This window comes from Callorhinus ursinus, unplaced genomic scaffold (genome assembly GCF_003265705.2).
Source record: "Callorhinus ursinus isolate GAN/ISIS: 27379988/994484 unplaced genomic scaffold, GSC_fseal_2.0 scaffold3, whole genome shotgun sequence".
Classification (NCBI taxonomy): Eukaryota; Metazoa; Chordata; class Mammalia; order Carnivora; family Otariidae; genus Callorhinus; species Callorhinus ursinus.
This window is the reverse complement of record NW_027397065.1, coordinates 5,424,814-5,438,684: the sequence shown is the minus strand read 5'-3', so window position 1 is coordinate 5,438,684 and position 13,871 is coordinate 5,424,814. Positions and strand designations below refer to the sequence as shown.

The window sequence follows — 13,871 nt, the reverse complement described above, 5'->3', positions numbered from 1 at the left end:
ATGCAAATTAATCAAGGTTATCAAACAGTTGTTTTCAAGGTTCTCTTTTTCCATTTTTCAATCTTTTAGTCTTGGGGGTGGATATAAATGGGAATTTTTAAGTAGTTTGCTCTGTGGAACTCATTTACCATTAATTTCCAATTACTCAACTGTACAAAAAGCAGTGATTATTCAGCATATTTCATTTGCTCTGGGATTAATACCAGTGTTAAAGCTCTCTTTTATTCATTTGCCATGCTTTACCATAGATTTTTACAGCCACAGAAAATGGATTAGACTTTGTTTTTAAAATAGTATTCTCAACTAGAAGACAAAAATCCAGCTTTAATGATCACATATACACAAATAATAACAAATATACTAGGAGTATTTAAATGAGAATAATGATCACCATGTATTATAAAATCTATCTTTAATTGTATTTATTGGGAAAAAAATACTGATTAAAGTAGAAAGGCTTTTCTGAATGCTATAGACAGAATAATGAACCTTTCTCAAGGTTCACTGAACCTTGAAATCTAAGAATTCTGATCTAGAATCAGTGGAGTAGATTCATCTGTGTAAGTCTGAATTCCCTAGCCTGATCTAGTACCCACAGACTCTCTGTAGACTTGCTTGGTTTCTGTATCCTTTTCAGTTGGGCCAACTATGGCATTACTCCAGGTTTTCAACACTAAATCTTCAATTTCTTCCCTTTAGGTTAATTAGTAAAAACTGACAACTGTAGTGCAAAATTAACATTTGACAGCTCCCAATGTACATTATCAAAAGCAATTCCTTGTTTTATTAATTTTGTATCAGATCTAAAAAACGTATTTCATAACTTCCTTCTGTAGTTGCTCTACCTTCAAAATAAAATGAGAGAAGAGCCATGTGAGATTCCACTCTTTCTCTTAATGGTTTATTATGCATTTACACTGAAACCTTAATAATCCTAAAGGGATGTTTTTATTTGCTTTTGAATGGATTATGTTCTACTTTTTTACCCCCAAAACCTTCAAGATACCCCTGGCTATTATCAGGAAGTGCTTCACAGACCTTAACTGGGTTATACAACCAAAGTCTCCAGCAAAAACCTCAATTTATGTAATGTACACTTTCTGAAAGCAGCATACCGTATCATTAGCATATCATTAGTACAGTAGGATAAATGAGAAAGTACTTTCATTAATTTCTGGTGCAATTTGAGGTTTTTAATCTCAAAGTGCATCTTTTTTAAAAAGTCTAACATTTTGTCTATTTTTCTAAATGTATTACAAAACGTGTAAATGCCCTGATGAATAATTTTAGAAAGCTAATATATTTTCCTTATAATGTAATTAGCTATAAAGCATCACCTATTAAAATATGTTCTTTGCTGAAATACTTAAAACATGAAATTCGTACCTCGCAAGACTGCTTGCTTTCCATTATCTTTAAAATAGAGTCTTTCAAAGCATGATGAACAAATTGTGTAGCAGTGGCTTTCATATACTGCTCCATCAAGGTGCTTGCAAGTGTTGTGGCTCGAAATAGAGTAGTGGCTTCATCTACATAAATATTTATATTAAAAGATTATTTATATAAAAGATTGTACTAATGTGAAACCAGATTAGAAATTAAATGAATTCATTTTTCCCTCAACCATTATAGCCATTTAAGTATGCTTATTTGTATGCAGCACTGAAGTATTGATTATAATGACATCCTATATTTCTATAAACATCTCTTCAAAGGACTTTATTCATTAGATCAACAGGAGATGTTGACACTGGCATATTCATAAGAAAAAACAAAGGCTTAGAATGGTTATATGACTTATTAAGACCAAAGAGCCAGTGAGTCCCAAAAATAAGATCAGAATTCAGCTTTGCTATCCACTGAGCCCACACTTTGGAAATGCTGAGTTAATTTCCAAATAAGAATATAACGTAGTGGTATAAATCATGGGGGTCATTCTGTAATGTATAAAAATACCAAATCACTGTGATACATACCTGAAACTAACAGGATATTGTATATCAATTATACTTCCAATTTTTTTAAATGCAGAAAATGAAAAAAAAAAAAAAACTACCACAAAATCCCAGTATAAATTATTACCTTAAAAAATGGCTATTAATGACCTAAAAAACACACATATTGCCAAAAAAAGACAATCTCAGTATAATATCTGGACCATCACTTTATCTTTCCTGACAAATCTGTCTTTTATATTTTCTGTGATTAGGAGGAAATAGTTTTAGCTTTTATAGTTTATTGGGGAACCTAGAAGCAAGCACTATTACTAAGCCAAAGTGCTAGCTGAAAAGGGTTTAACTGTGACAAATTTGTAAGTGTTACAAAGCACTTGTGTGTCCAGCTCAATTGCCTGGGAACTACCTATCTATAAAAGCTAGAAATAAAACGTAGCTGTCACCTAACTTTTGTGCAGTGAATTAGTAAATGAGAGAATATGGTAGGTACGCCAAACTATTCTTAATAATCAAGCACCATGAGCCATTGATAGGGATAAAGAAGTCACTTTCTTATGGCTTCTAATGGAATAATTTGCCATGACAGAAACTGCCAAATGTTAGTCAGCACAAGAATCAGAACTGACATTCCAACTTTAACTTTTAATGAAGGAAAAACAGTAACTTAATTTCCAAGTATTTTTTTTAAGGTATCACACCAAGACATTCGTACTTTACCTTCCATGCTTATTTCTCTGTCATTTAGTGTACATAACAACAATGATTCAAGCTTTTCATGAAGAAAAATCCTTAGCAGGATGCTAGCCAGTAGTGTTCGGTCCTGTCCACATACATGTGATAAAGCATAGACTACATGAAGCTCCTTTTGCAGTATAAGCTAAAAATGACATCAAGAAAGATTACTGAAAGTACACAGCATTAATCATTCTCAATGAGATGAACAGGAATTCTCTTACATTCTTCTATTTAGAAATACGTTCTATTGAATACATTTATTAAAAACAGAATGAGTTTATAGCCTACATATTTATACTCTCTTAAGACCAACATCATACTACTGCAAGGCTTTTCAACCTTCTATGCCCATCACTGGTGCATTAAGCTATGACATTACTATGTTTAACTTAATTGATCTTTTGTTTAAATGTTTAATGTTAATTCCATAAAAAATAATTAGACTGGTAAATAACTTAATACCTCTTTAAATTCACTGTACTCTTCTTCTGGCATGATTTTTTCCATAGAATATCGTGCTCGGACACGCAGAGATCCTGGTTCAATACCTTTTAATGGTATATGGGAGCTGAGCAAAAACCATTCATCTGTGGCATGCCCTTTCTGTAACCGGCTCAACTGGCAGCGCATAAATACTTTGATAGAAAAATACCAAATGATTACTGTCTAAAAAGAAGACACTATTATTCGTCATACCAGTAAATTTTCCTGACATTTTGTCTTCTCCATAGTGTTAAATGCTTTAAAGGAGTTTTCAGTAGTAACACAAATTCAATACTTGACACTTCATTCATTTACTCAATGCCTATTTTGTGCCAGACTATGGTAGGCAGGGAAATGGGATACAGACATGATTAAGACATGGTCTCTGACTTGCATGGAGGTCATAGTAAGGCAAGAAATCAGTCATGGTACAGTGTGGTAAGTGCTGTTAATAGTCATTAATGCTACTGAAGTACAGAGAAAGAATATGTAATTCAGCCCGTGGAAAAATCCATTCCAAACAGGTAATCCTTAAACTGACATTTAACAGGATGTGGAGGTGTAGCTAAGTAGAAAGGCAGAGAACAAGAAAGAGAGCACAGTCCAAAGAAGGTATGGTGGGCACTTTTAAAATCCATGGATTGCTTAAGAGCTCTAAGAAGGCTGGTATATCTAGAGAGGATACCAAAGATACCAAAGATGAGCTAGGAGAGCAACAGGGTGGAGGAGTGGATCAGGAAAGGGCCTTTCTTCTGTATTTACGATGGGTTTGGATTTTATCTTAAAAGTTATGGGGAACCACTAAAAAAATGTTAAACATTTACATAGTATAGAAGCAGAATATTTTGTAAGGAAAATTCAGGCTTTGATCTATCTTAATACATATCACTTCTTTCCCTAAGCCTTTTAAGAAGGTATTAACCTAATTCACTCTGATATGAACTGCTAAATCCCACTGCCACCTTTTTCAGCAACAGGCTGGGAGAAGGTGTGCTACTGAGAACAAGAACGGAAAAGGTTTACCAGAAATGAATAAACAGTGGACTAATTTAAAGGAAGTTTTAATAGAGTGCTTTTATCCACTTATATAAAACTATACGAAAACAGGAAAAACCTAAAAAGTACAAAGAAGGGCTAGTGGAAGCACCACAGAAAGATGGCCACTTTTACTGTTCTCTTGTTGTTCCTGTCCACTGGGAGGGAAGAGGAGATGAAAGATACTTTAATATCAAGGGCTTAAGTTTACAGTATGTACAATTTAGCCATTTTGGTCTTTTTTCTTATTAGAGAAACTCTTCCTCAACAATCAAAACTTTTAGAAGTACAAAAAGAAACTATGTCAAATTATACTATTTGAACTTACTTAGACTACATTTCATTATGAATTTAAAAAAATATACAAAACATGTTTTACTTCAGAAAGAAGTTTCTGTATCAACTTACAGATATCAGGATCTTTGCTTTTCTTTGTTTTATTACTAAGAGTTATCTCAAATCTGTTGATGTCAGGAGGAAGATCACTAGAGGAGCAAAAAGAAAAAGAATTAACAAAATATCCTGGCATCAAATTCTGATTCTTTTATTTCTAGGGTCAAATAAGTCCCTTATTTCTGCCACTAAACAATCTGAAGATGCACGCTGGAGTCAAAACGTGTTATTATCTGGAATACAGGAATGCAGACAAGCAAATCATACTTTTCCTACTATCTTGAACCTCCTCAAGTAAATCCTGGAAACCGTTGTAAACAGTTTGTATGTGTGTCTTAGTAAATGTTTTTGAACCTGTCAGTAACACTAATTCCTATTAATAACTAGGTGAAAAACCAAGGACATAGCACTTCACTAATAAAAGCGGGGGAAAAAAATGTAAGTACTACTAAAATGCCTGGACTCGGCACCTTGTTCTGGTAGTTTAGAGACAGAGACAAAAAAAAAAAAAGAGAGAGAAACATGCAGTAGGGTAAAAGAAAAAGATTTAATGTAATGATAAAGTAAGACTTACTCGAAGACAAACTCTTCTGACCATACAGGGTTTTGCCCTTCCCTTGCATGAGTTTTTGCTACCTGGACACTATTCAGGTAGATGTTACAATATGGATTCGTAAAATGTTTTACAGGGAGTTTATGGGCTTCTTCAATGTGTAAAACAAGACTGCTGACCTAAGGAAAACACAAAAATTGTTACCTCAGATTTCAAGAATTATGCATTAGGTTTCAAAAGCCATTACTATTTAAGAAATAAAAAACCCAAAAATGACTTATTTTTCCCCTTTCTTCATACATTATGACCTGTAATATTTTCCTTTTTATGTGACATATAAAATACAACATTCAAGCATTTAAAATAATTCTTTTCAAAAAAAATGCAGTTTTGATTTATAAGTTGTTCCTCCAATTACATTTTTACAGCAATTTAATGAAATGCTCCTTTTTTACTAAAAAATAGTTCAGAGAAAATGGAAATAGAGAAGAGGATTTTGTATTTTAATGTAAGTAAAAAACCGTCCCCACCCAAATCAAAATCCTGTAGGTTATATAAAGCTCATCTGGAAGATTCATCTATAAACGTCCACAGGTAGAAAATATTTTTACAACACTGATTCTGCCTTCTCATTTTACAGAAAAAAATACAAATCCAAAGAAGCTAGGTTATTTGTCAGTTCTGATGCCAAAACTTAGATCATTCACTTTCTAGTATCAGGTTCTCTTTCCCTCTTGCCACATACTACTTGTGTGGCATAGGACAAGTCAGCCTCTCTGAGCCTCACCTCCTCAGATACAAAATTAGGATAAAGTCTATACTGCAAGTGGTTGTAAAGATTTGAAATAATACACGTAAAAGCAGACAGGAGAGTACCTGCAAAAGGGCTCAAGAGATGTTAGCTATGATTTTATTATATCATTTTTTTATTCCGTTGTATTATAGCTAAAAATAACTTCATAGCTAAAGTTTCACACAGGACAACCTGCAAAAACTCAGTCTGATTTTTTATAGCTTACAAAATGTTAAAATATGATTTGAGAACACAATTATGTATATAATTAAATGTCCTTGGGGAAAGGGTTAGACTTTTGGTTACAGGAAATATAACTTACAGTCATCTAAATGTTAACCATTTATCGACTTGCAATAGAACAATATATTAAATTCACAAAGCTTATTGGAAACTTCCATGAATAAAATAAGAATCACTTTGGTCAATAAATACTGTACTAAATGTTCCTCAAAATTCCAAGAATATTAAAATTACTTAACTTTTTCCAACTATCTAGGGATAACAATATAGATTTAAAAAAAAAAAAAAAGCAAAGCTATGGAGGGTATAGAGTTGACTTTACATGCCTAGAAAGAAAGAGAAAGCCCAGCTTAACTCTCTATAAAATGAACATGTATGACATGTCAAGGTTCAAATAAGAACCTACGTAACAGTTACATAATAGACTTCAAAGCAATTACTAGAAAGTGAAGAACTGAAAAGTTTATTTGTATTAATACTTAAAGTCAGATGATCTTTTCAATAATTACATTTAGTTGTACTTTTTTGAAATAGGCCAAAATAATTCTTTCAAGAAAAAAAACAAAAGAAGGCGCCTAACAGAATGGTTTCTGTTGTTGATGGTTTGGTATTATTATTTTAAGTAGAAGAAAAAAAATCCTTGGTATGTTTTCAAAAGATGGCATTATGGACTAAGTACCCAACAGGTATATAAAGAACATTCTTTTTCATAAATATTTCTCCTGCTATGGAACCAAGTGGAAGCATGGCTTTAAAATGCCTGAAAAGATAAACTTCTCTTAAGAACTCAGAAGTGCTATTCCTTATGTTCCACATGTGAGTGAAACCATATAATCGTCTTTCTCTGCTTGACTTATTTCACTTAGCATAATCCCCTCCAGCTCCATCCATGTCGATGCAAATGGTGGGTATTCATTCTTTCTGATGGCTGAGTAATATTCCATTGTATTTATGTCCCAAAAAAATGATGTACTTTCTGTTGGCTAACTGAACATAATATAATAAAAAAAAAAAAAAAAGAACTCAGAAGTGTTTGAAATGTAGCCCAAAACAGTTCTGAAAGAAATAAAGAGCAAAGTAATAAAGCGAAACGTGACAACATCAAATCAAAGAAAATTAAATTTCACCTGACGCAGGCGTTTATTAGATGTCCCTGGACTACTTTTCCGTAAATTGCAAAATGCCTGCAGACCTTTCATCCAGTCCTACAAAAAATAACAGCATGTCAAAGAAATACACAATAGTTTATTCAGTTTCCAATCATCAGGGTTCTTTTTTTTTTTCTCCAAGTTCAGCAGTCCTTTCCTGCTCCAGACTGTCATTTCTATACTCAGGGTATGCTGCACTTTAATATATTGGGGGCTCCATAAAATAAAGCAATGACCAAAACAATTATAATCATCCTTAAAATTGTATTTCTGTTGAATCCCTAAATTAATGTTTAAGTATGCCATGAGGGACCATTAATTAGCCAAAAAGTAAAATCCACGTGAAGTTATTAAGCAGTTCTATTTTGTGAAAGGAGGACTGACTGCAAAACCAACTGATCACATGATGACTGACTTGATGACTAGCACCTAATCTTACCTTAGACCATGATATAGGTAGAAATGTGTAAGGGGATCTGGGTTATCTGTAAGCCTTAGATTCAAAACATTAGATTCAAAACAATTTTTAGGCTAATATTAAATTAAATTGAAGCTGTATTTTTAAATGTTTATCTAGTGGACTGGAGAAAGGCGAGAACAGTCTTAGGTTTATCAAAAATAAATCTAATCTTTGGCTTATTTCCACAAAGCTCTGCACTACTGCTTTACTCAGTTATATCTTTAGCTTGCTGACTATTTCAGTCTGAACTCTGAATGTTTAGAGGACATCTTTACAGAACAAATTAAGACCTAATCAATTACCATAGCTTTTAGAAATAGAAGAGAGTAACCACAGATCCCAAAGGCTACCAAAGTAACAAAACTGGAAATACCAATGGTATTTTTGGACTTTAAGTGGTATATGAAAATAAAGAATATGTAAAGTTTATATATAAATACAACAAAAAAAATGTTCTATTTATACTGAAATGTCATTAAGGTATATAACACATCTTTATTTACCAAAAGGGAATCTGATGAAATAATTGGTGGACAGGAAACTGAAGTTTAAATTTCTTTCCTAACTCAATTTCTAGCATTAAAAATATATACACATACATATATGTTATCTAAATGCTTTGAACTCTACTTTTTGCATCTAAATATTTGTGTATAATACCCACAAAACAAGGCTTTTTGTGTGTTATATGTTAATAATATTTATTTGAAATGTTTTGCAAAGATTTGAAACATGACATTCACTTGGGAACCATAAAACTTAATGTGGCTCAGTCATCAATTCTAGAGTCTAAGATATTGTCATAATTTATGAATCAGGGACGCATGCCAGGATCCAGTTTTAAGAACTTCTGCCTCACATCCAGAGTTGGCAAATTATCTTCTATTTACAACAAAGTTGTTTTCTTTGACCTCTTAACCACCTTCAGATTCTTCCCGTAGAGTATAAGCAGAAGAAGTATCACTGTATTTGTACCAGTAAACACCTCTGAAATATTATGGTTCAAAGAAATCAAAGTATTTTTAAAAAGAGCTTTTGGAAAACATTCTCTCATCACAGCAATGCTTAAAATTTAATAGAAATTTTAAGAAGGGCATTGCACATGGATCATTGCCTAGTGCTGAAAGTAGACATCACATGAAGCCCTAGAGAAAAATAGAAAATTCCTAAAATACTTTTATTTTTGATGACTGAACTTCTATTTTTAGACATGAAGTTCAACCAGTAAAGAGTAACAATGTTTGTTAGCAAAACTAACTGGCTTACCTTTCAATTGTACTGAGAATCTCTATAACCTTTCTGCAGAGAGGATTTTAAATGAGCATTCTCAGTTGGACTCAACATCATACAGTATTTAAAGGTCAGTTTAAAATGGCATTTTCATTCCTAATAGCCCTTCACTGAGTTTTTTCCTGCATTTCTTTCAAAAAAAATTTACACATCAGAGTTCTCATTCCTTGAAATAAAAAGATGATTAGATTTCAGTCTTCCTTTTTATTACTTTATCACATATGCAATAGTTTCTTAGTTAAAAAGAAAACATGAGCTAAATAAAGGTTTGCAATAGTTGAGAAAACAATTAACTTACCTCTGCTTGTTCTGGAGTTTCTCCTGCAAAGTAAAAAATGTAATGTTCTTCACTAAAGTGCTGAACCACTATCTGAAAACAGTTTGGCCTTTAAAATATAAACAGAAAAGTCATTAGGAAGCTTAACAAAAAGTATTAAAACACACCAACTTAAAAAAATCACAACATATAATTATATAATGTGTATCAATTGACATTAATTCCTAATTTAGAGAACCAATACTCCATTGTCCAGATCATCACTGAAAAGAAAACATCAGCTGCGTATATTCTAAAAGACTTTTTGTCAGCACCCCTGGAATTTTATCAATCCTTCAAAGTTTAAAAATGTTTTAAGCTAGAACTGCATATAGCTAATCTAAACACTTTTTAAAGCAAAATGTTACTAACTCATTACTTCATAATATATATTATACATTTATAAGTGCTAGAAAAAGACTAGACATGTACTTAGACCAAAAATGTTCTTAGTGGTTATCTCTCACAGGTAGACTGTGGGTGATTTTTTAAAACCTATTTTTATCTATTTTCAAATTTTTTTTTTTACAACTGACCATTTTTCCTCATCTGTTAAAATGGAAACATCATCTGCTCACACATATGCTTGTTCTGATGATTAAATAACCCAACAGTGGTATACAGTACATATTTATTCTTGTCCTCCAACAGTATGCACCATACTAGAATTCATTTGACTTAGAAGTACATTAGTAGTTTACATCTTTTTTTTTTGAAGATGTGTTTGTTGTATTTCCAACCAGACTTGAAAATGATTATAAGATGTTTAATAAGGGCCACCCCAGTGTTAACAGCAGAAATGTCCACAATAGCCAAACTGTGGAAGGAGCCAAGATGCCCTTCAACAGATGAATGGATAAAGAAGATGTGGTACATATATACAATGGAATTAAGTTACTCAATCAGAAAGGATGAATACCCACCATTTGCATCGAAATGGATGGAAATAGAGGGGATTACGCTAAGTGAAATAAGTCAAGCAGAGAAAGACAATTATCATATGGTTTCACCCAAACATAGAACATAAGGAGTAGCAGGGAGGACCATAGTGGAAGGGGAGGGAAAACTGAAGGGGAAGAAATCAGAGAGGGAGACAAACCATGAGAGACTCTGGACTCCAGGAAACAAACTGAGGGTTTCAGAAGGGAGGGGGTGGGAAGATGGGGTAACCAGGTAATGGGTGTTAAGGGGTGCACGTGTTGTGATGAGCACTGGGTGTTATGCGCAACCAATGAATTGTTGAACACTACATCAAAAACTAATGATGCTGGCTAACTGAACATAATAAAAAATAAATAAATAAGGGCTGGGGCACCTGGGTGGCTCAGCTAGTTGAGCGTCTGCCTTTGGCTCAGGTCATGATCCCAGAGACCCAGGACTGAGTCCCACATCGGGCTCCCTGCTCAGCAGGGAGTCTGCTTCTCCCTCTGCCCTTCACCCTGCTGTGCTCTCTCCCGCTCTCTCTCAAATAAATAAAATCTTTAATAATAAATAAATAAGGACCTTCATGTTTTTGAAACTCAAAACTCAATAAATGTTTTTCCTATTTCTTGCATTAATCAGATGATATCTTTTACTTCAGTGTTAGGAGGCTACAGCAAAATACCCAGAGTACAAGCTTAATATTTATTAAAAAACCATCCTATCATGCTTTGAGAATGCTATAAAATAATACAAGTACAAATTGGAAACTTCAGCTTCTCCAAGTGGCTTGAATCAGACTGGCCTTTCTGGCTCCATGAAATATAAATAAAACAAAAAACAACTGTTCGAAATCACTGGTGAACAACCAGAGCAACTAAGACTTGAGAGGCCAAGATCATAGTGGGAGAGCCTGAAATTCTCCACAGCTCTCCCTTTCAAATGCATTTGCCAATTCCTAAGCTGCACCGGGCAAGAAGCTGAGAAGCCTAGCTGAAGGAAGCAGCATCTAAGAGGCCCATAAACTAACCAGCACATTCAGCAGTTTCATACTGCTAGGAGAGACAAATGACTTTAGGGCCTTTAAAAGAGAAGGCTTTCATCTGAGAACCCTACCCATGCCTTCAAAATAAGGGCAAACCAGAAAATAGAACAGCCTTCACCAATACCTCCATTTGATCCCTGAGGGGACTTATTTGGCAGAAGAACAGTCCTTTCTGGAGGCAATAACATTATCCATAGCTTCTAGTTTTTCATACACAATGTCCACCATTCAGTCAAACATAAGTAGATATCACAGGAATCATGATCAAACGACTGAAAAGCCAATCTAAGAAAACAGATGAAGGGGAAAGACCTACATATAATCCAGATATTGTTAGATACAACTTTCAAGTAACTGTAATTAAAAGGTTTAAGAAAATAGGTAACAAAATAGATAATTTTGCCAGCTAATTACATCTATAAAAGAATCAAATGGAAACTCTAAATTGAAAAATGTAATTAATAAAATTAAGACCTCAAGAAATGCATTTAACTGCAGAAGAGTGTATTAGTGAACTGGAAGACAAATCAGAATATCCAGTCTAGGGCACAAGAAGGAAAAAATTATGGAAAACATAGAAAACTATATAATAGGTACAAGGGACCTAGTAAAAGATACAACACGCTGGGATGCCTGGGTAGCTCAGTCTGTGAAGCACCTGACTCTTGATCTCAGCTCAGGTTATGCTATCAAGCCCTGTGTCATGCTCTGCCCTCAGTGGGGAATCTGCTTGAGAGTCTCTCTCACTCTCCCTCTCCTTCTGTCCCTACCCTCTCTCTCTCTCTAAATAAATCTTTAAAAAAGATATAACATGTAACATGAATCACAGGAGATGAAAGAAAATGTGGCAGAAGAACTGTTTAAAGAGATAGTAACCAAGACTTTTCTAAAACTCACAAAAGACCTCGGGCATCAAATTGAAGAAGTTCTGCAAATATTAGGATAAGGTTTTTTAAAGAAAATTTATAGTAGGCACATTTTTGTTTAACTGCTAAAAATCTAAAGAAAAATCTCAAAGCAACCAGAGAAAGATGAAATACTGTACACCTCAAAGAGAAAAAAAGATGTATTATCTCTAAAAGAGAAATAATCAGAAACAAACGAAAAAGGTGGGAGGCAGAAAACATTCTTTAAAATGCTGAAAGAAGGGCACTTGGGTGGCTCAGTCAGTTAAGCATCTGCCTTTGGCTCAGGTCATGATCCCAGGGCCCTGGGATCGACCCTCGCATCGGGCTCCCTGCTCCACAGGGAGTCTGCTTCTCCCTCTGCCCCTCCCCCTACTCAAGTCTCTCAGTCTCTCACTCTCCCTCATAAATAAATATATAAGTAAATAAATAAATCTTTGAAACACCGAAAGAAATTGTCAACCTAAAATTTAATATCCAGCAAAAACACTGTTCTTAAATGAAAATAAATACTGCCACAATGAGATTCAGCCTATGAAAAGGTACAAACATTCCTACATAAATATTCACTATGGTAACTCTATCACTGAAATGTCTTTCAACCTGTGCTTCTGAAATGATTATATTTAAAGTAAAGCAGTATTAAAAGTTAGAAGTTTAATATAAAGAAATAAAGTACTTAGCGACCTCTTAATACTGAAAATAATCTGGAAAAATTGCATAGCTGTGCAGCTAGAGCCATTCAGGAAAACAGGCAAATGAGCAATGCTATCCAAACGTTGCTTCACCATGGCCAGAGAGCAAGCAGGCCATTCACCTCTGTTGCAAGGTGCTGTTAATTTTCACATTACATTTCATTCAAATGCAGGTCAGTCAGTGTGTTGGGTTCTATACATACACAAAGCAAGAAATATTCAGCACTAGCCATATATTTCAAAGAAAAAGATAACTGCATTCATCCACAATTTCCCCCTTCATACTATGATATTTGCATTCTATGATATATAATTTGACGTCAACCTATTTTTCATTAGTCCTACTATCTGGTAGAGGGGTCTGTTCACTTCCTTGAAATATACTTTGCTGATTGTGTTTTTCTTGGGATCTGCTCTTTCTTGGTACTTCCCAACTCTTGCATAGTAAGGCCCTCAAAAATACAGTTGATGTTAAACTGTCATACTTTGGAAAAAACTCAGTTCTTTAAAATAAAAGACTTGTACCTTAGTTCCCATGAACATAACCTTTTCATACCAGGTTTAGACTTGGTATCATTAAATACAATATCAGAGTCTTAAAAGCCATCTTCAACAAGAGACTCTGCACAAGAAGCTGTGATCCTGTAGCAAATGGTAAATGTATATTTACCGCTTTTCTGCTTCCTGAAACTCCTTTCTTGATCTTAAGCATAAGAGGAATAATTCAGTCTCTTTAAACCACATTAAAAGACCTGTTCTTTAACTCTAGCAGTCATTTTAATTGGCAAGTGTAACACTGACCTTTCTTTTTGATATTTTGATACTGTAAACTGGTTTTTCAGTCCACTAGTGCCTGTTCATAGAAAGTATGTCAAAAATAATGTTACAGCTTTTCTCCCCC

General features: G+C 34.0%; 2 protein-coding genes across 4 annotated transcripts in view; one reads left to right on the top strand and one right to left on the bottom strand.

The window, feature by feature from the left end:
- CCNH (cyclin H) overlaps positions 1-7,212 on the top strand; it is a 40,917-nt gene extending 33,705 nt beyond the window's left edge. For 2 of the 3 annotated variants that reach the window (XR_012376735.1, XR_012376734.1), the window contains one exon: positions 4,763-7,212. The gene's annotated coding sequence lies outside the window, so the exon portion shown is untranslated. Of the gene's footprint in view, positions 1-3,199; positions 3,389-4,762 lie in introns of all 3 variants that reach the window. The other variant, XR_012376733.1, reaches the window with a different exon arrangement.
- RASA1 (RAS p21 protein activator 1) overlaps positions 1-13,871 on the bottom strand; it is a 104,421-nt gene that overhangs the window by 11,513 nt on the left and 79,037 nt on the right. Inside the window, exons 12-18 of the mRNA XM_073887745.1 lie at positions 9,387-9,474; positions 7,318-7,395; positions 5,176-5,333; positions 4,617-4,693; positions 3,153-3,325; positions 2,673-2,832; positions 1,387-1,529 (exon numbers count right to left, since the gene is read on the bottom strand). Of these exons, the coding sequence (XP_073743846.1) occupies positions 1,387-1,529; positions 2,673-2,832; positions 3,153-3,325; positions 4,617-4,693; positions 5,176-5,333; positions 7,318-7,395; positions 9,387-9,474 (877 nt within the window). The remainder of the gene's footprint in view (positions 1-1,386; positions 1,530-2,672; positions 2,833-3,152; positions 3,326-4,616; positions 4,694-5,175; positions 5,334-7,317; positions 7,396-9,386; positions 9,475-13,871) is intronic.